The sequence below is a fragment of the Larus michahellis genome, chromosome 1, assembly GCF_964199755.1.
Source record: "Larus michahellis chromosome 1, bLarMic1.1, whole genome shotgun sequence".
NCBI classification, from domain to species: Eukaryota; Metazoa; Chordata; class Aves; order Charadriiformes; family Laridae; genus Larus; species Larus michahellis.
Window position 1 is genome coordinate 141,370,271 of NC_133896.1, and position 20,949 is coordinate 141,391,219.

Below are 20,949 nucleotides of genomic sequence, written 5' to 3' on the forward strand. Positions count from 1 at the left end.
GTACTTTGAAGGTACCATCATGTTGCACAAATTTGGAAGCTGTCTTCTGAATCTTCTATGACAAAACATGATATATAACATGAGCACAACCAGTGTGACAACAATATGATTTCATTTACTTGCTAGAGGATGTCAAATTAACCTGTGTCACCACCATTTGCCGTCATTAGCTCAGCACTGTCTTGCTATAAGGATGACCAAATGAATCCTGACGTGCGAACCTCAAAGTGCTGATAGGACTAGGGCCATTTGGGTACAGGAATCTGGAGGGAGGAGTGGCCCATCATACCTCCTTGGGCCACCAATATATCGCCTGGCAGCTCACCACAGATCTTTCATAGCCTCAGTCCTCTAAAAGGGAAAAACTAACAAACAGAAATGATTTCACATTTATGCTTTAATCACCTCCTCCTCAATCTCTAACACAGCAACCCAAGCAGACAGGAAGAGTAAATGATCACACTGTAGGAGCACAGCTTTTATAGAGCACAGCACATGTAAATATTCCACAGTCCTAGAAGCTTCTGAGAGTGACAGTAAGAAAGCTGTATGAAGAGACAAGAATTTTTCTAGCTCTCCTAATTTAATGGTGCCTGTCTGTTATGTCTTGCAGTGTTGGCATGGACTGCAGTTCTAATGGATCATCTTTCCTCACTTAAGCACTAAAGCATACTTTCACCAAATTCAGTATTATACAGTTTAAGAAAAATATGTCTCAGGAAAAGGGACATCCTAGTCATCTCCAACATGCCTTCAGACTGGCACAGTTCCTAAATGTAAATCATGTCCATTTGGGGTCTAACCTCCAGTGAACTTGCGAGAGGCAACCTTTCCGTAACATCCCTTCTAGGGATCACTAACAGCGTAACAAGTCAACACATCTTCTCTAAAAATTAAGAAGGGAACAAAAACAGTCTTGGAGCTTTCTAAACTGATTTCAAAGAACCTTCAGCTGCGTAGCTTCAAAATGACAGTTCTGCTTTAGTCTCCCGGATTAGCTTGTTAAGTCTACAAGCATAACATTGGAAATGGCACATCTAAGGTAATAAAGCAAATAGCTGCAGACATCAAATTTGGAGTTCTACCCCAAGAATAAACAGAAAAACAAAACAAAACCCCAAATAATGTAAGAGGCTAATAAGATTGTGGCTTTGTTTTTTTTAATTATTCTTTTCAAAGTATCATTCAGCTATATCACACTCCTTGAACCAAGCTAATGCAGCCAAAGTTAAAAAGTCTCAGAATACACTCAGCAGACAACTGTAATCTTGGAAGGTCTCCTAATTTGAGTAGGAAGCAGTTTGCATATCTGTCAACAGGTCTTTGCAACCAAATCACCAATTGCCTACATTAAGAAGTCCAATCTGCAAAGTGCAATCAACACGTAGCTGTCCTTACATAGTTTTCATAAGTGATTACTCTCAATACAACCTATGCTCATCACATATATTATCATAAGAAAATACATAATTTCTAAAAGTACATATAAATACATATATTTGAAAACTAGCAACCCTAAAAATCAGCATGCTTATTTAAAAAAATAAAAGTCCTTACAAACATGCTACAAGGGATCCACAATAAGACCCAATATCTATATTTAATAAATCATATTTGAATAAGTTCTACCAAGTATAAAGTCCACGTGTCTGTGTATTTGGTCTGTACAATGACACACAAATCATTCTTGATTCATGAGAAACACTGGTGATCTTACAAACCAAATTCACTGGACTTAACTTCAAATAACAGGCTTAGTAAATCATTTAAGACATAATAATATGCTTTAAAAGGCCTCAAAGAGGCTCAGTTTTTCCTAGTCATCTTGCTTCTTCCACAGCTTCATGCCCCTTTCCTCTCTTTTTCAGCCAGCAGCAGGCTCATTATTTCCCGTTCTTTACGTGCACGCGTCTAACAGAGTAAGGCATTCCGACTTAATATGTGTGACCTCAGTACTTCCAAGGCTCCAGATCAGCCTCATGGATCTAATCTACAAACAAGGACTTCATTTGTGCTCCCTCTTCTGGCTTTAGGAGCATACAGCACAACCACAGTGGGGTGACATGGAGACCAGCCGCACACAGCTGCCACACGGCTGTTTGCGGTCCCCCATCCCCAAAAACCAACACAGAGCCATAAAGAAAGCGCTCCCAACCTGCATGTTACTACTCGCGGTGCTGGAACACACTATAGAAATAACCTAGAACAGTATTCATGAGAGTGATTTATCTTATTTCACTGCTCAACACAAAAGACCGAGTACTCATCTTCCAAGGACGGCACAGAAATAGCTTCCAGCTAATTTTTTAAGCCCATCCTAATGTTAATTTTAGCTCTGGAAAACCATCACATGTAACAGAACAAACAATCCGGCACCTTCCATAAAGAAAAGAAGCTGTAACACTAAAGGTTCATATTTGGATATGCCTGGTATAAGAGGCCTTCATTTTCAAGCTTAGAATGCATTTTAATCATTGTTCTATTTATTTTCATAATAAAAACAAGAACTTAGGTTATTTATCTTTGGCATCAAAGAACAAGAGGAAAAGGGAGGGGGCGGGGGCGAGCCAACTGCACAGTAGCTTGCTTTTCCAGCACAGTGTTGTACTGCAGTTGAAGTCTATTTTGAGAAAGCTATAGTTGCCAGTAGTGTAGCCTTTTTAAGTCATTTTGGTAGAAGCTGTCAAAATATATGTTCTTTGGAGTCTTGCTGGATTTGGAACATTTTACCTGGCTATATTTTATAACAGAAGGGCAATTTGTGACTATCCTCTAATAAAAGTATTTGGGGAAATGTTAAGTCTGGGTGGGAAAAGAGCAAGTAAAATCACCTACGATTTTCTCCAGAACATGTGAGATACAGGCTACAAAGTGAGACTAGACAGATGTAAAAGTTGAGGAAGGGAGGGAGGAACATAATTTAGGCACCTTTGTTCACAAGAACGATGTGGGAATTGTTAACGGAATCAAGCAGTGTTGGAGAGAAGCTGCAGAAGCTGCTGGCAGTTGGGAGCCCTAAGCACCATCTCTGCTCTACGTGACTGTGCTAGAACATGAGAGAATAAAAGCCACGGATAAACCCCGGAAAAGGGGCTAGAAACCAAGGACTCCCTTTCCTAAGCAGGTGCCCCAGCTAATTACAACTACTTAACCGTCAGACATTATATTCTTCACAGCTCCATTTTCATTCTTCTATTTGCAACTAAATTCTTTCTCTCTGGAATACCCTAATGCTTGGTAGCCTGAAGCAACAGATGTTGGCTCAGACCTCCAGCCTTCAGAGAGGATATGAAATGCAGAAACTCCAAAGAAGGGCAGAAATTCTGCAACACCATTGTGCCCGATAATATTTTCTACTAGCTACCACCAAATGGTTTCCCAGATCTGCTCATCAGGGACATCTGGTATTCTGCATTAGCCAACATGAACTGGTCTGGAACACTCAATAGCCTCAGGAACGTGGTGTAAATTCTCATACTTAAAGATGCTTTTTTGTGATAACAATGTTACTTGACTCTTATGAAGTCACCAAAATTCTAGAAGATATCATGTGTCATGGCAAACAGGCTCTAGAGTTGACCTACACTCTTGCCTCACCACCTATCAAATCTTACTTGGGATACAGCCGTTTTGGTTTCTGGAAAGATTTGTTCAAAAGCAAACCATTCTGCATGGTTCATAGACAGCTCCAGAAATGATGCTTATAAACTCGCACAGAAGACGAGTTAACATACATGAAACTAGGTAACAGCAGCTCACTTTCACATACCAAATAGCAAATGTAGGGACACTCCACAGTAGGTGGCTTACCTCTTGCCCTCCATGTTTTTTTTGCTTAATTCTCCAGTTCTTGTAGATAAAATGAACATTTAAACTACAGAAAAAATCCTGGAGAAATTTAAACATAAGGTATCATAATATAATTTACCAACAAACACTCATCAGCTGACCAATGGCATGTCTTCCAGATTCTCAATACTTTATTTACTGTTTATCCTCTCCAAATGGAAAAATGGTGATAAAATTCAGTATCTTTTTTACCAACATATACAGACTGCTACAGTCTGTAAACCTTTCTAAAATACAGTTTATATTAAGAATTAAGCATTAAGCACTGCAGCCTGCGGAAAACGGATAAGACGACACTTTTCCCAATGAAGCATAGGAAAGCTGTAAGGCTTATGTTTTCGTTGCGGTAGTAATATGTTACACCCCTAAACAGAATGGAACACTTATTTGCACAAATGCAAGTGTGTTAAAGATTTTCCTTGTGATGCCTCATCCACACTTTCATACTAATGCCAAGCATAGTTGAAATCCGTAGTAGACTGACCTTTCAACCTTTTTGCCTAATTTCGTCAACTAGAAGTGAAATTACCTGCTGCAAAAACGTATATACATTTTATGCTAGATCAGACTATAAAATTCCAGAAGGATCTGACTCTTGATAATATCTAAGGCTTGCAAAGAGCACAACTACTGAACAGGAGTTCATTTTTGTTGGATACACTGCTCTATAAAACTTCTCTCTCTTAAGTCTGTTTTGCCCCCCCCCCCTTTAAAAAAAAACAAAAAACAAAAAACAACACAAACCTGCCCTGGAGGTCCAAAGTTTTTTATTTTTTTGGTTAAAAAACCAAATCCCCCACTTTACCTCACCTGAAAATTTAGTTTTGTATATCTCTAAGAAAGTCCCCTTCTTTACATCAGTTCCCAAATATTATAATTCACCAGCATGTCATGTGGAAGTTTTTTTTCTCTCCCCCAGGTTTTTTTTTAAAAAACAGTACCTAAAACTAAGCACAATGTTGCAGGTGAGAGTAGATTATCCACTGGATCTTATATTCTCCATTACAATGGAAACAAATTAGTTCTTTAAAAAATACTGCCAAGTCCATTCCTTACCTAGAGGATGAACACTCTGTTTTTTAGATGCTGCCATTGAATGCTGACAGGTTTTTCTACAAGTAACACAGGAAAATACAAGCGTTGATTTTGCAAATGGTTAAGAAGTTATAACCTAGCAACATGCATGAAAAGTTCCTTCCAAATTACTAACAGACATGTCACACTGAACAGGCTCAGCAAAAGCATTTCCCCAGATTTTCTGACCTGTTTAAAACAAAATCAGAAGGGGAGGAGGGAAAAAAAAAAAAAAAAGGGAAAAAAATAAAAATGCTATCAGCAATGGTTATGCAGTTCCCATCCAAGGGAGCAAATTCTTGGCTAAATCCAGAGGCAAGCTGAGCAGACTGCAGGTGATCCACTCTTCTGTCACCACCAAGTGCCACTGCAATCAATCAGAATCACTATAGGAACACAGGACAGAGGAAAGCAGACAGATTTAAAATCAAAAGGTAAAAAGTATATTTTCAATTCTGGTGTATGTGTAAGTATTTTTAATTATGCACTAGAAAAGTATGTTTTAAGACAATTCCACATGGAACGGAGTCCTTTTGAAAATTCTCAAATAAGGCCCAATGACAAACTGGTATAATATAATGCCAAAGGTGGCCTTAAATTTCAAAACCAGCTGATGATTTGGCATCGTTATTTGGAAGTCAGCATTCATTAGCTTACAGACAACCAGACAACAAACACACAGTTCCTTCTAAGAAGAAAATAAAATAGAAAGAATTGTCTTTAATTACTTCTCCCCCCTATTCAGGACATCAAAAGAAATACACAACATAGAGGTAATCAGAACTAGTGGCTTCTTCTGGAATAACAATTCTCTCCCATGTTTTACCAGGTGACAGATAAATTCTGTTATTTTATTTTTACATTGAGCCCAGGCAGAGTCCATGCCGGATGATTACAAAGATAAGTTCTCCATCCAGTTGCCCACCATGATTATCACGGTCTGAGTGTTTGTGTTTTCTGTATGTGTTGATAAATGTCAAAAAATACTACATAAGTCACCATGCACTAAACTGTAAAAATACCTTACTGCAGAGATGAAGTAGTATTTTTTTCCTTTTACAGTGGAACCACCATAGCTTTCAACACAATAAGCATGAGTTATGAAAGTCTAACTTGAGAATGGAAAGACATGGTCTTTGCCTCTCAAATCACTGTTGCATTTGTATAGCAAAGACTCTCTATACATATTTTATAGGTGCTGTACAGTAAGCAGAGTGGGCACGTGAGTGCACTGGTGCATTTACACACCTCTGTACCCCTCAAAATGCAAGTCCTTTGTCATTAACAACACCGGTTATTCAGCAAATTATTCAAAACAGTTGCTGGACTAAGTTTGCCAGTTTGGAGAGTAGATCGTGTCATCTGGAAATGTAATGCAAATTTTACTTCCCAGCTGAAGAGTTTGCCAAGCCTGGGAACCATCCCTTTCAGAAGCACTCCATGAGCACAGGGAAGCAGACCTAAAAACGTATAGCAGGTTTTCTTCCCTCAACCAACCTGACAGCAGTAGCTACTGCAGCACAGCACTGAAGGTGCTTCATTACTTCCACTCGGGGTATGTGAGGCCAGTTGAGGTTGACTACACAAAGAGAACCGGCATCTGGGACAGGCAGGTCCTACCAGATTAAATCAGAGCAACAGTTAAGCCTGCAAAGAAAGTTTTGGCTGCGATTCAAGTAACACTGTTATTTACTTAGCGAATAAAGAGACGCGGTACACAGGGTTATTTGGCCTGTGCAGTCTGCATACAGTTCAGCTTGAAGGAAAAAAAAAAGCCACCGCATTTTAGGTATAAGGGCTGTATCATTCAGTTCACAAAATAAGAGATGAGCAAACGAAGAGGGAATGACTGTATACATGTGAAAAACAAAGTAGCCGTGCTGTCCTTACTCACCAGACTTCCACACAGATCACAGGAACACAAGAGTGAAGTTTCCTTATCATTTCACTTAACACTACATAAACTTTAAGCCTTCTTGTCATTAAACACTAAAGGCAGAACCAACAGCTAATTCACGGTCTAATGCTAAAAATTGCTTTCCCCTGAACATAAGTATAAAAGAAAGCACAAACCACCTATTACCCCCTCCCAACACCTTTAAAAGCCAGAATATTGAACTAATAAATATCAAAAAAATCTGGTGCAAGGTGTCTTTTTGTGGTCCAAGCACCCGTGTACACACCCTGCCAATACTGCCAAGCAATCATGACAACTTGTGAGTCAGAATTACGTACTCATCGTGAAAGGGGGGATCTATCATAAGAAAGCTCCTTGAGTGGAAAACTAATTGGAGGGGGGGTGAGAGAAAGGGGGAAAGGAAATAAAAACAGCAAACGTCACCGCAGAAATTAAGAGGCAAACTGTTTTCTGTCTACCACCACACTTAGAGATGGCAAAAAGAGTATTTTGAACACTGTACAGAATGTATGTCAGTTGTTACCACTGCAGCTTGGTAAACACATGTTGATGCAGTAATATTTCATGCAGCTAAAATAAATTTCAGCCATTTTGAGATAATGCCCAGTAGGATAAGTGTCCTCTAATTAGAAAGCTGCTCATTGCAGCACTGAACTATGAACCACTTGAAAAAAACCAAACTATTGGTACTTTATCTTGTCCTATGAAAGAAATATTTTAAACTTTTAACAAGAAAACAGAATTTCTCTTTTTGAAAAGCAGCATGTAACATGAGAAAACAGGATGAACTCTGACATTAATGGCTAATGAACACAAATGAAAGAGAAACACTTCAGCAAGCATACGCTTGTCTATTCATTTCAAGGTCACAGAACACTATGAGGTCGAGATGAGCTTTAGAAAACCCAACAAAAAGCAAATCAACATTCTGCCATTAAATAAATACAAAGTGCTTTTGTTGAGATGAAGGCTTGCACTGACATCTGGAAGAGTGAAAGTTCCTCCCTTACCCTTTACATAGCAGGCTACTGTTAAATCTATTAAAGTCACCACAACAGGTAGCATACCCAGGCACCGTGGACAACTTGAATCCAATAGGCCAACAACAGAAACAGTTTGCAGGAGTACAGAATCTGTCAGATTTCCACACTGGCATTTCCACCACCTTTTTGGAATATCCCATCTCAGCAACGCCTGTCACAGTACCTTAATGCCTACTAAAGGCATCAAAAGAGACAAAGAAATAAACTTAATGTTTTGCTTTGAAAGAGAATATTTGTTCTCAGTAAACAAATATGTAAGACATTCAGCACAAAAAAAAAAAAAAAAGATATTGGAAATCTTTGAACGAAGCATGTCAACTAAAGCAAAACATGCTTGTATTCTACTATTCACATTCCAAGAATATTACTTAGAAAGTGGTCATCTTTAAGACATACTAAATATTAGTCATCCAGACACACTATGTTAGCCATCTAGAAAGAAAGTAAAAACCACAACATTTTTAACTGTGCGTCTTGCTAGTACTTCCCTTGATATACGATATTTTTACACACATAAAAGAAAACAAGCAGAGACTGAGTAGTTCTTAATTCAAGTTTTTCAGTGGAATAAGTTATTGCTGGTTTTTTAGAGCAATCCTTTAGATGTATCCTTCAAGACTCCTGTAACCACCATCTTCTCTATCGCACGTTTTCAGTGATGTGAATGTGAGAGTAGAAAGGTAAGCACTGCAAAGCATGGAAGTGATGGACAAAGAAGGGTCTGCTAAAGTGTCATATATGTATAAAGAATGACAGAAGATATAGCAGGAACTGAAAAATTACTGTATGGTAACCCCTTGAAGTTTACTCCCGTTTGTGTTAAAAAAACGAGAAAGCAATGGTATTCGAAGCTGAATTAAAAATTCAGGCTAATTCATGCACCTATGAAACTTCCATTTCCAGCTTAGAAATGAAGAGCATTTGAAAAGCAAGCCATTAATATTCTCCAATTATTTTTTGTGGTTTCAGAAGCAGCACAGACACACTACACCAGCTTCTGTAAGATGTTCTTTCCAAGTTCAGAAATTTAGCATTTGAAAAGAAACCTTTTATCTCTTTAGACAGCTTCCAGAACCTGGAAAACATGTATATGGAAAGGATATAACCACAAGCTTACTGCTATGAATGAACACATGTTCATTAGCTAAAAAATAAAATAACAAAAAAATTAAACAACCTGGACAGTTCACCTTCTACAAGCAATGTAGGAAAATTAATCCTTTGGACAACCACTCTCCTCTTCTGCCTAATAAGGTAAAGATATGAAGAGAAATCTGTTTTTTAAAACAATTCACACTAATAGGAAGCCAGTTTCTTTAGACTGTGTGGCACATGAGCAGGGATGGAATAGCTTGGTACATCAGGATGTGCATGATACACGAAGTCTGCATTTAGCCCTCAAAACCTGCACTTGGTTTTGCAGGTGCTTAGGAAAAGCTGAGAAACTCAAAGGCAGCAAAACAAACTCCACAGGCAGGAGGAGGAGGAGACAGAAAAGCCAGAGGATCCAGGAAAGACTTGAGGAACTTCTGAGGGGCTGAAGCAGCTTCTTCCCACTCCAACCCATCTTTTCCAGGATACCACCCTCTCCCCACATTCACTCAGGTGTAGGGTTCTCACATAGCCTCCTCACTTAGAACCACAGAATTGCCTAGGTTGGAAGGGACCTTTCAGATCACCTACTCCAACCATCAACCTAACTCTGACAAAAACCATCACTAAACTTTATCTCTAAGCTCTATGTCTACCCATCTTTTAAATATCTCCAGGGATGGTGCCTCAACCACTTCCCTGGGCAGCCTGTTCCAATGCTTAATAATCCTTTCAGTGCAAAAAGTTTTCCTAATATCCAGTCTAAACCTCCCCTGGTGCAACTTGAGGCCGTTTCATCTTCTCCTATCGCCTGTTACTTGGGAGAAGAGACCAACCCCCACCTCTCTACAGCCTCCTTTCAGGTAGTTGTAGAGAGCGAGAAGGTCTCCCCTCAGCCTTCTTTTCTCCAGGCTAAACAACCCCAGCTCCCTCAGCCGCTCCTCATAAGACTTATTTTCCAGACCCCTCACCAGCTTTGTTGCCCTTCTCTGGACCCACTCCAGCACCTCAATGTCTTTTTTTGGTGAGGGGCCCAAAACTGGACAGAGTACTTGAGGTGGGGCCTCACCAGTGCCGAGTCCAGGGGGATGATCACTTCCCTAGTCCTACTCACCACACTGTTCCTGATACAGGCCGGGATGCTCTTGGCCTTCTTGGCCACCTGGGCACACTGCTGGAGCACAGCAATCATCAAGTACAGGGGATGAGTTTCACTCACCTTCCTGATCGTAGTGTCTCAAGCAGCAGACACACAGGGAGACAGGGACCACCTTGTTATTTCATGTGTTGAGCTAGTTCAAGCTCAGCCACCAGAAGCCCCTTAGAGAAATACAAACTTTCAAGAAGAAACTCAAGACTTAAAAAAAAAAAAAAAAAAAAGAGATAGTTTTTTCTGTGCAATGCTGAAGTGAATTCTTCCTTTTTTTAAATAGCAGTCACACAGATTACAGCACAACTAACCAACTAATTCAGCCACCCTTATGAAGCAAATAAACTCCTACCCAGGCAACAATGCAAGTTCATCTTCACATAAAGATCTGCTAGTCTTGAACAATTACTTCAATTCACTCGTGGCAAATAAGCCCTCATTCAATACAACATTCATTAACTTACCTTCTCCAATTTCTTCTCTCTTCCTACCTCTGCCACTCCTCCGCTATTACACGCTGTAGCCCCTATTCACCCTGCCCTCAGAACAAAATAGTGAAGTATAGATCATTCCCCACACATTCTTCTCTGTCCCTCTTCACTGTATGCCCTGGACGAGAAGAGCGCACCCCTTGCAAATGTGACAGGTAACGTACAGTACATAATGCAAAGTAAAAAACTATGCAGATAGACAACTTCATGAGAAAACTGTCTGCCTCTCTTCCTGGAAAAAAAATATTTTTCTTCAGAAATAAAAAGTAACGTTTTGGTTAACATCATCTGAGATTTTCTACAAGTAAAAAATAAAAATCAGGAAAAGCAGATGCCTTTAAATTACAATTTTCATATGGTCCATAACGTAATGTCAGTAAAAAAAAACAACACGTGAATGTTGATCATTTCTACCTGAACATGTAAACTACATTTTGACTTGATTAGTCACATCGCATAGTCAAAACAAGTGACACTTGTCTTTTCTGTGCTAAAGTTGAACAACCTGTTATGCATTGCAGTGTTAAACAAACAGCCCACTTCTTTCTAAAGTGGGCAAGGCCTTAAAGGTAGTGCTATAGTAACTTTCCATTTTTTGTGGGATAAAGGCCTAACGTCACAAGCAAAGCAGAATTTGAACTTAAGCGCTATTTGGGCAGGCTCTTCTACACGACTGCAATCTCCACTCTCTTACGGCTCCTGTTACGCATGCTTCATGAAAATCAGGCTTGTGATGGTCTCTTTTAGAGCAAGCCAAAGTTAGTGCCATTGTTCAGGCATTCAGGGAAATATGAAGCATCCTGGCTTTACTAATCTTCTTAGATACAGACTATTTCCAGATTTCTTCTCCACTTCTCTACTGCTCTGTTTCAGTCAAATACAGGGCACAAGTGAAATCCACGCAGCTCAGACTTGTAACACACACCTAGGTTGTTCTACATGGCTGGTGCAACTCTTAGTGCTTCTGGTAGCATTTACTACTATAGAATAATGGGCTTTTTGCTCTCTAAACATATGAGTACTGCCAAATCCAGAGTAATATAATCACAAATTCAAGATTAAAAACAAACAGTGAAACTGCAAAATCTATAAGCAAGGTAAGCAAAACCTTACAGGCTGCATAATACTGGAAAAGTATTTTATATAAATGTGTAAGCACTTACACGAGAAAGGCTGACAATTCATCTGAACAATAGAAACTTCATCATGCAAAAAGCTCTGGAAAATCTTCATCCTAAACAGGGTATGATCAGTACTACAAAATTTTACAAATACTGATTTTGCATTTTCTTCCTAAATAAGGTCATTTTCAACAATTATGTCTTCTCTCTCCCAACCCCCCAAAACAAACAAAAAAGTACATATACAGAAATAAATTCTGACGAACAGGAAGGACACTTTCTTGGCCTTTTTGATTGTCAATGTAAATCACTAAGTAGTTTTCATCAATCCACACATACGTACTTTTTGTATCTGTAGATATCTTTTAAAAAAAGGTCATAATACATTCCAATATGCCAAATCTCTTTCCCTTAGTTTCAAGATTTTCAAGCAGAACCCAAAAATAAACTCTATCAAGAACCAGAAGATCACAAAAGCATTCATACTCAACAATTAACTTTAGCATACAAATATTCCTTCTTTGTCTTCACCACCACCTTTTTATTCTTTGTTTAAGTCTCCTTTTTACCAACGGTTATCAAATTCTTGCAAGATAACCACCTATTCTCCAGAACTTTATCTCACCAAACTCCCATAGCTAAAACCAATACACAGCAATTCCCCTCACTAACTTTATAATAATTAAAGTGAAAAAGCTTGCATTCAGTACCCACTGACAATGCTTTTATAATAATAGAATTCTTTGAAAAAGAAAAGCAAGTGTTTCACTCAAAGCTGTTAACTTAAAACAGTTGTGAAAATACCCAAGTCAATCAGCAATCATTTTCCTTGCCACCAAAGAAAGTTATTTTTGTCTAAGCAATAAATCTCACAAGGGACTGTTCTTAAAAGATACTAATCATCTTTTTGTCACTTCCCTCTTCTATTTTAAGTCATCAGTGAAAAATATTTAATAGGATGCAGCTTTGCATTACCCTCCACAACACTCATTCTACTTCTTCAAAGCGTTCTTACTCATTCAAAACTTTTTTTTTTTCCCCAAAAAAATTCTTCTTTGTTGGTTATTAAAACTAATGAAAAAAAATTTCTGGTTTGATAGCCAATAATCAACCTATTAAAGGGAGTTTCTATAGGCTACACACTAAAGGACTACTGGTAGGGACAGAACACCAGGTTCTGATTTAGGTCAAAGAGACTTCTGAGCCTCTGAGCACTTCACATTTCTAGCTCCAATGTACTTTCACATGTTTAGATTTTAAGCAGTGTTCATTTCACTAGGCTTTGAACGTGCAATTAATTGCAGAAATTTATACTATTGGCACTGTTATTTGCTTCATTTCTAGTCAATGGAATAATTATCAGAAACAAAAGTCCCACAAGTCCTTTTAAAAGTCTTCAAACATACCTTCAATAAACGTACAACCTTTTGAGTTCACGAATTTCTTCAAGGTACTTCAGAAAACTTTAATCACAATTATTCATGATTATAAAAAGCAGTTTTAAGTACAATTTGGTATTATCAGAAGTCGCTTCCCATTCAAGGCATGTCCCTACAATATTTAAACACTGATACTTTATCAGCATCAAAAGTTTCCATCCTGTGGTAGATCCAAATAGGTTATGTGCAAACAGCCAGGAAAACGAGTAATCCGTGTACCCGGATGGTCTCACCTTATTTAATAGAGCTACTTGCGTGTGCATGACACAGCATGTAGCACTGGAAACCAAAATTACTTTTCCCCACATTTGATTTTTTGCATTATTTGTCTTCAATGGTTACAGATCCTTCCCAGATGACAGTTCATTTTACAGGAGATGGTCGCTCCTACATGACTTTACTCAATTCTTCATCACATCAGTCAGACACTAAGTTGTGATATACTGACATAACTACTTGAAAATGCTGTCAAGAGCAGTAAAATACCCCTTCTCTGCCACATTACCAGCAGAGCTGAGAGCATGTATTATCCACTCGTTATTTCAGGTCACAGTTTGTATTTTCAACGAACAGCTTGGTGCACTTCCATAATGACTGAGAATGTTGTAAAATATGGAAACATACCCTCATTTTGTATTACTGATATGGTTAAGTAATTTTTTTCAATGTAACTGAAATTTCCCACATGAGTATGTCTGACTGCGAAGATAAGCAGGCTTCTCAAAAATCCAACCAAACAACAAAATCGCAAACAAAGAACCCCCCCAAAACTAAACAAAAAACTATAAGGCACCTTAGGCTCTTCCTGGTACCAGTGAATACAGAAGAAAGAAAAAAACCAACCTTTTCTATCTATCTTCTCAAGCCATATGAGACTAATTAACAGATTGACTTAAATGCATGCACACAAGAACATTGGTCCAAGTTTTGATTATAAAAGAAACTATCCCAGGATTGTTGATTCAACCATGTCACTAAGGATTTGACATCACAGATTGAAGTTCTCCAAAAAAAATCAAAACCAAATGGAAAAGCAGTTGTCCTAGAAATGAAAATATTATACTGAACCCACACATGCTTTGATTGTTCTTAAATCAGAGTGCACATTCTCAAAGTTGTCATTCTATCTCCTTCAGTAATTAGTAGTAGAAGGGGAAATAATAGCATTACTTGTGGAGTTTGTTTTCCTTTCTTTTTTTTCTTTCTCAAAAATTTCCAGAGACAAGGTTACTTCTGGTTACATCTTTTAAGCTCTGTATCACTAGGCAAACAGTATTTAGAGAACATACATATTTAGCAGAGTTGCATCATCATTCACTAGCCACTTGACAAGTTTACAGCAGTTCACAATATAAGGAGCGGTTTTAATAAGTCTCTAAACTGCTGAAGCCGTTATGACATACAACATTACTAACATCACAGACATTAAAGCACATGTCTTTATTATGTGTGTCAGCTAACAAAACAGACAAATAATAAAATATAAGGTAAAGCTCTTATATTAATGTGAATAGAAAAGTATCTCACTAAATGTAGTGCAGTCCTCGCAAGAAAAAAAGGTGAAGTAAATTCATGGTTATTTGAATTATCATCCAGTATAATAAAATCCTGTTTAGAATTAAATTACCTCCTTTGAGTATAAAAAGGATAATCATAGGCTTTCTTACTGACACAGTCTTTTGTAAATACTGAAAATAACTTACGAGCTATGATATTGTCATTTCAAAGAGTACTCATAAAAATTGTTCCAAAAATTGTATGTAAAATAGCATCAGTAATTTAAGTACACTTTTAATTGTCTCTCCATTAAGGTGGCTTTTTACATCACAGCAAAATAAAAACATGACGAGGAAAATCACAAGTAAAGAAAGATGCTATTCTAATAAACTAAAGAAAAGACAGGTAAGGAACCCAAAATCTTCTCAAATTCCTTAATAAATCAATCAACAGACTGACCCACCTCAGAACGTTAGACCTGGGAAACATACATCTGCTTGGCCATATAAAAATAACTAAACCGTGAAGCCAAGCAACTTTATTCCCTGTAAAAACAAGAACCTAGCATTCAGAATCTACAAATACAGCTTCTGGTTTGTTAGATTTTAATACAGCTCTAGGAGAGGACCTTTCACACCAGTTTGGCAGGACATCTAAAGAACAGTATCTGGAGAGAACAGGACCAAGCACGGGGCTACAAAGGCAGAAAAATGAGACAACAATTGTTAAGACTCTGAGATTTGGAGTCTGTTTAGACTTGCTTCACTTTTATAAGAAGTAAGAACCCAAAAGCCCAAACATTTGTGCAGGTACCAAGTCAATCTATCTGACTAGAGGTGTCCAGCTATGGAAAGGTAAGCACAAAAGATGAGAACATGAGATGTATCGGCTCCATTGAAAAAGGAATTTGTAAGAGGTTCCTCCTCAGTGAGAAACACAGCCTCAGGTTTAGCATAATCACAGGGAAAAAAAAAAAACCAACCATATTTGAGTGCTCTCTGCAATGAAGAGCTTGCAGGGTTATGGGATTGTTTTGTTGTTTTAAAGCTGATTCCATGGGGACAGCAGGGATATGGATATTCACATCCAGTTTTTAATGGAATAAATTTAAACTCAACAATAATGGATGGCAATGCAAAACTTGTAAAAAAAAAAAAAGGTAAAGATCTAGGTATTAGCCATTTACCTACCACATACCACAAATTAGCATTGCTGTTAAGGATGGGTCCATGTCTTACTGGTATCCTCCTGTTACATGGAGAATAATTATACTCTCTGTTAATTATACTTCTAACAGCCACAATGAGGTAGTACAGATACCTACTTTCTTACCCCATACCGCAGCCCCATTTTTGGGAGGCTTCCTCTCTGGTGACAAATGGCTTACATGAGCTCAGAACTTCTCCCGCAAAGGTAACAGTGTGACAGAGACGTCCAACCCATCCTTACCAGTATTGTCACAGCTTACAGACTGATGGCTACTCATGTGGACAATCATGTTATTTTCTACCTGGTGTTATTTGGCAGAGCTACAAACAGTAGCAGGGGCCCAGAAGCTATGTGTCCCAACTCTGGAGGGTCACTACCCCACTCAGTCACATACAGGTGGTATGCAGACAGTCATCTTTCCATATGGAAGTTTTATATCCCGCTATGAAAGCTCTGAAACAGAACTGACCTCTACAGATGTCACAAAAACAGTCATTCCCAATAAACAGATTTTCTAAATAAAAATATATTCTGTGAATACAGGCTTAAACTCTTGCTAACCTCTGTTGACTATTCTGACCTATTGTTTCATAGTTCATCTGTCCAGTACTGACTAGAAGCTTGACACTGTCCCCCTTACTCAGATTTACCTAGATCTGAAAATGCTCCATTTCATATTCGGCACAGCAGCACCGTCATTCCTCTGCTCCTGATACTATGCTCAAGCATTAACACTCCATACTCGTTCTACTCCTTCCCCAAGCAGCTGCTAAAAGCAATTAAAAGTGAATACCAGGCAAGACAGACTTCTGATCCAACCTAATCTGGCAATTTTTATGTGCACCTTATCTATCCTACTAATCCTCGCTCCCAAATTACAGACACTACCACACCATACGTGCTTATGCAGCCCACACTACAGAAATATTCACCTGCCTTGCACAGCTCCGCATCAGAGTACTGATCCATTAAACAAGGCTTGTCAATCATTTTCTGCACTTGGAAATTCATTACAAAAAAAAAAAGCGTTTGTTTTGTTTTTTTTTTCTCCAGAGAATGACGTTGCAAGATTTATAAAAAAACAATTATTCCACACCATTACTAGATTGGTGAATTTCCAAAAGGGGGGTGGGAGAGAGGCTTTGTCAGTGAAAGTGCGATCAGTATTTCTACATGATATTTTTGGCTTTGATGTCAGATGAGTATCTCCAATCTTTAGAAATCAACAGAAACTTTACCAGGAAGCATCGATATTTGATGCATAGTATGCAACATGACAGAGCTACAAGGGCAAGGAAAGAAAAAGATTATCAAAGATCACATCTGCCATAAATCCAGTTTGGAGTTCACTTCCATTTCTGCACACATCCCTTTTCCAGATTATGTCCCATGTTCCCCACTCACCCAGCAATTGCGGACAACTGTTGAAGCAGTTGCAAAACTGAGAGTCTCTAAAAAACTCTACACACTGGTACCACATAAAAAACCTGCAGAGATAATTAAAACATTAAGTTTTACACATGCTATGTAAAATTTTATATACAATAGCCACCTTGTTAGGATTTTATACTCCATCTTAAGCTTATTCTAGATAAAAAGTCTTATAGATTAATTGATCAAGGCAAAATTTAAATTCTCACCACATCTATTAAAAGTATACTATGTCTTCAAGAAGTATCCCTCCCAGCAGCCATGCATAACAGAGCTTATCCATGCCACTGCCTGAAGGATCGCGGCTGCAAACTACAACTGTAATAGCTGACTTGTAACCTAAAATGAGATCTGAATGCACAGCAAAATAAAATTTAAAAAGACTGAAAGTCATGAAAGAGTTCAGTACCAGCCAAGTTCAACACAACTTCCTGTAGGTAATCTGCCTGCAATATCATGCTCTTAGTTAAATACTGTGTAGCAGCTCACTCCTTTCTTTCAGAAAGGCCTTCCTTCTAACAGCAAAGAAAGAACCGGCATTTTCAGGCAAACTAGTCTTTCAACCCAAATGCACAGAGGGATTAAAAATGGGGTTTACACTGGAACCTGTCTGCTCCGCAAAGCTCTCCTAAAATTGGAACAGATACCTAGCTGTTACCTAGGAAACAGCAAGTAAAGTCCTGTGTAAACTATTAGGTCATTTAACAACCAGAAAATTAGAAACGAAAAGAGTATCTCAGTACAGAAATGATTTAGTACAATCTACGAGACAAATTCAGTCTCTAAGTACTTCATATCCTTGAATCATGCGAAGCCAGATGCAAGCTTTGAAACTTTCAGGTTCTTCTAGAGAAATGCTATAATCTGCCTTTACTTAAATACAAATCTCAGCATTGGCAACAGCTGTGTCTTCAAGTATGCAGAAAGCTACAGATTTTGTACACACCACCAAAGACCGAAGCTTACAATATATATATATAAAAACTGCCATGTACCAGACTTAACAACATTTCCAACCAGCATATCCCTTTCTTTCCCTTTGATTCGAGCTCAAGTGTGACATGAAGATCTGGGAGCTTTTCTAAAACAGTGTTTCCAAAAAAACAGAAGAGGTCAAACAATTCAGTTACCTAGAAAGAAATATCATACTATGTGACCGGCTCCTTATCTACGCGAGCATATTTTCCCTCTCCTCAAAGTTTCCACTGTAGCTGCTGCAGCTCTAGCGGCATCAGCCGGGAACACGACCCAAAGAAAGCCAAACGGGCCGCCAGCCTTGTAGCCGTCACATCATGTAAAATTGCTGCGAGCAGGATGAGACAATGATGTGCTTGAATGATAGCAGCTGTTCTGTGCTGGCATCACCACAAGCAGAGCTGTAATCACAGCCAGGTGCAATGGTGGGAATTTAGGGGGAATAAAGGCTACGCCTGCACCTGTGGCAGTCTCTAACTTCCAGCCATGCAATATTTGTTTTTTTAAAGACCATCTATCATTTTGACAAGCTCCCTACCTGAGCGTCACTGGAGCAAGCTGCCTTTTGTATTTCCTTAACAAGGCCTTTCCCCCTTTTGTACAGCATCCACTTTCAGCCTCATATGCGCTTCATAAACAGAAAAGGATATGGTAACTATGGTGTAGGAACCACTGAATCATAAGAATTCGAAAACACTCCTAGTTACTGTGATCAAAGCTAAATCCTTTAGGAAGATTATCCACACCAGAACCCTGAAAAAAAACCCCTGCAACTCAAGTACTTTTATGCTGCACCTTTGAGATAAAGCGTGATTTCCCCCTGTTACCTCCAGTTATGTTTAACTATGGTGAGAACATTTCAACGGGGGCTGTTGTGGCTCTTGATCCATCTATGCAGCTTCAGGCCTGGCGACTCGCTGCCAACGCAACAGTCTACGGGGAGAGACCACAACTCCAGGGCCACGAGAAAGAAGATTTATTCGGAAAGCCAAGAAAAAAATTTAAAAAAAGGCAAAAAATAACCCTAATCAAGCACCCATTTAAAACAACGAGAAGTCCACGCCTGACGAGCAAAGGGCAAGAGCCGCCAAACCCAGCGGCGCCCCAGCACCCCTCACCGTGCGAGGCGGCAGCGCTCAGGAGCTGCCGATGATTTCACCGCTTCTCTAAAAATACCGCTCCCGGAGGAGCCGCCGCGTTCGAGGCGCCGCGTACCGAGCCGGGAGGGGAGCGGAGCGGAGCCGGCGGGGCAGGGCGAGCCCCTTCCCCGCGGCTCGGCCGGGCCGGGCCGGGGGCTGCCCCGCTCCCTCATAAGTTCGGCCTCCCCCCGCCCTCCCCCGGCAGGTGACCGTTACACGCCGCCCGCCCCGCGACCAACCGCCCCCCAACACCGGTCCCGGTGCCGGCTCCCATCGCCGCTTTTGCGTTTTCAGAACCGGTGCCCTGTCAAGGCGGGCACCGCTCTCGCCCAACCGCGGCCGCGCCGCGGCGAGGAACGCCCGCCGCGGGACGCCTCCGTCGTCCCTGAGGAAGGTGAAGGGAGAGAGAAAAAGAGAGAGGGGGCGACTACCCATCCCGCGGCAGAGCCATCTCCGCGGCCCCGGCAAGTGCCAGGGGCAGCGAACGCCCAGCGCCCCACCCCGACCCCCGGACCCTCGCCCGGCTGCGACGGAAGTTGAGCCCGGTAGCGGCGGCGCTCCTCACGCCGGGCAGCCCCCCACAGCCCTTCCCGCCCTCGCCGGGCAGCGGGACGCCCCGCGGGTGGCGGAGCAGCAGCAGCAGCAAACACCTACCCGGAGAGCTTCCCAATCTTCACAAAGCTAAACACATCCATCCATGCAGCCGGCTGCGCTCTGCCCGTCGCACTGACTCACTCCAGCGGCGGCAGCAGCAGCTCCATGTCGGGAGAAGGTTTGCGTCCAGCGGCAGCAACAGCCCTCGCAAAAGCAGGAGCCGGCGGAGGCAGAGGCTGCTACCCCCCTCCGGCAGGGAGCTGGGCGTGCAGCATCTCGCAGGATCCGCGTTCATCTGCGCCCAGCCCTCCCCCTCCGCTCCCCCCCCTCCCCTCCGCCCCGCTCTCTGCCTGCCTTGCCCCCTCCCTGGGGTAACTGAAGGCACGGGGAGGGCGCTGAGGGCTGCCAGGCAAGGAGGGCTGCCCTCAGCCCCGGCCCCCTCCGCGCCGCGCACCGGGAGGCTGAGGGGGGAGGCGGCAGCGTTCAGCCGCCCGCTGCCTCTTCGCAGTATCCCCAGAGGAGGCAGGCGGAGGGGGGGGGCTGAGGAAGGTGGAGGTTGTAGAAGGGGGAGTTTCTCCTCTCGCCGGCAATGTCTCCCCCTCTCGTGGGGGAGCGGAGGGCGCAGGCGGCGGCAGTGGCCCGAGGGAGCGCCGCCCGCTGGCTCTAGCCCGAGGCGGCGCTGCGGCCGCCAGCAGCGGGCCGGGCTGAGGGGCCTGGCCGCCCGCCGCGGCGGGGCTCCCCGCAGGGCCGGCCGGAGCCGCGGCGACGGAGGGAAAGGGGTCGGGACTTGAGGGGGTGCCCTCTCTCGGCCCGGCTCTGCTCGCCCTCAGGCTTGAGGGCCGCCCTGGTGAGTAGGAGGGGGCTCCTCCCCAGTCGGGGAGCCGCACCCTGGGCCTGGGAAGGAGAGTGGGGAAAGCAGAGAGCCCT

At 41.2% G+C, this 20,949-nt stretch overlaps 1 protein-coding gene across 2 annotated transcripts in view; it reads right to left on the reverse strand.

Annotated features, from left to right (window-relative positions):
• The window catches only part of FRMPD4 (FERM and PDZ domain containing 4), a 304,950-nt gene extending 284,619 nt beyond the window's left edge, over window positions 1-20,331 (reverse strand). For both annotated transcript variants that reach the window (XM_074606470.1, XM_074606445.1), the window contains exon 1: window positions 20,083-20,331. In XM_074606470.1, the coding sequence (XP_074462571.1) occupies window positions 20,083-20,123 (41 nt within the window). In that variant the 5' untranslated portion in view covers window positions 20,124-20,331. The remainder of the gene's footprint in view (window positions 1-20,082) is intronic.
• Between the last annotated feature and the right edge of the window lie 618 nt (window positions 20,332-20,949).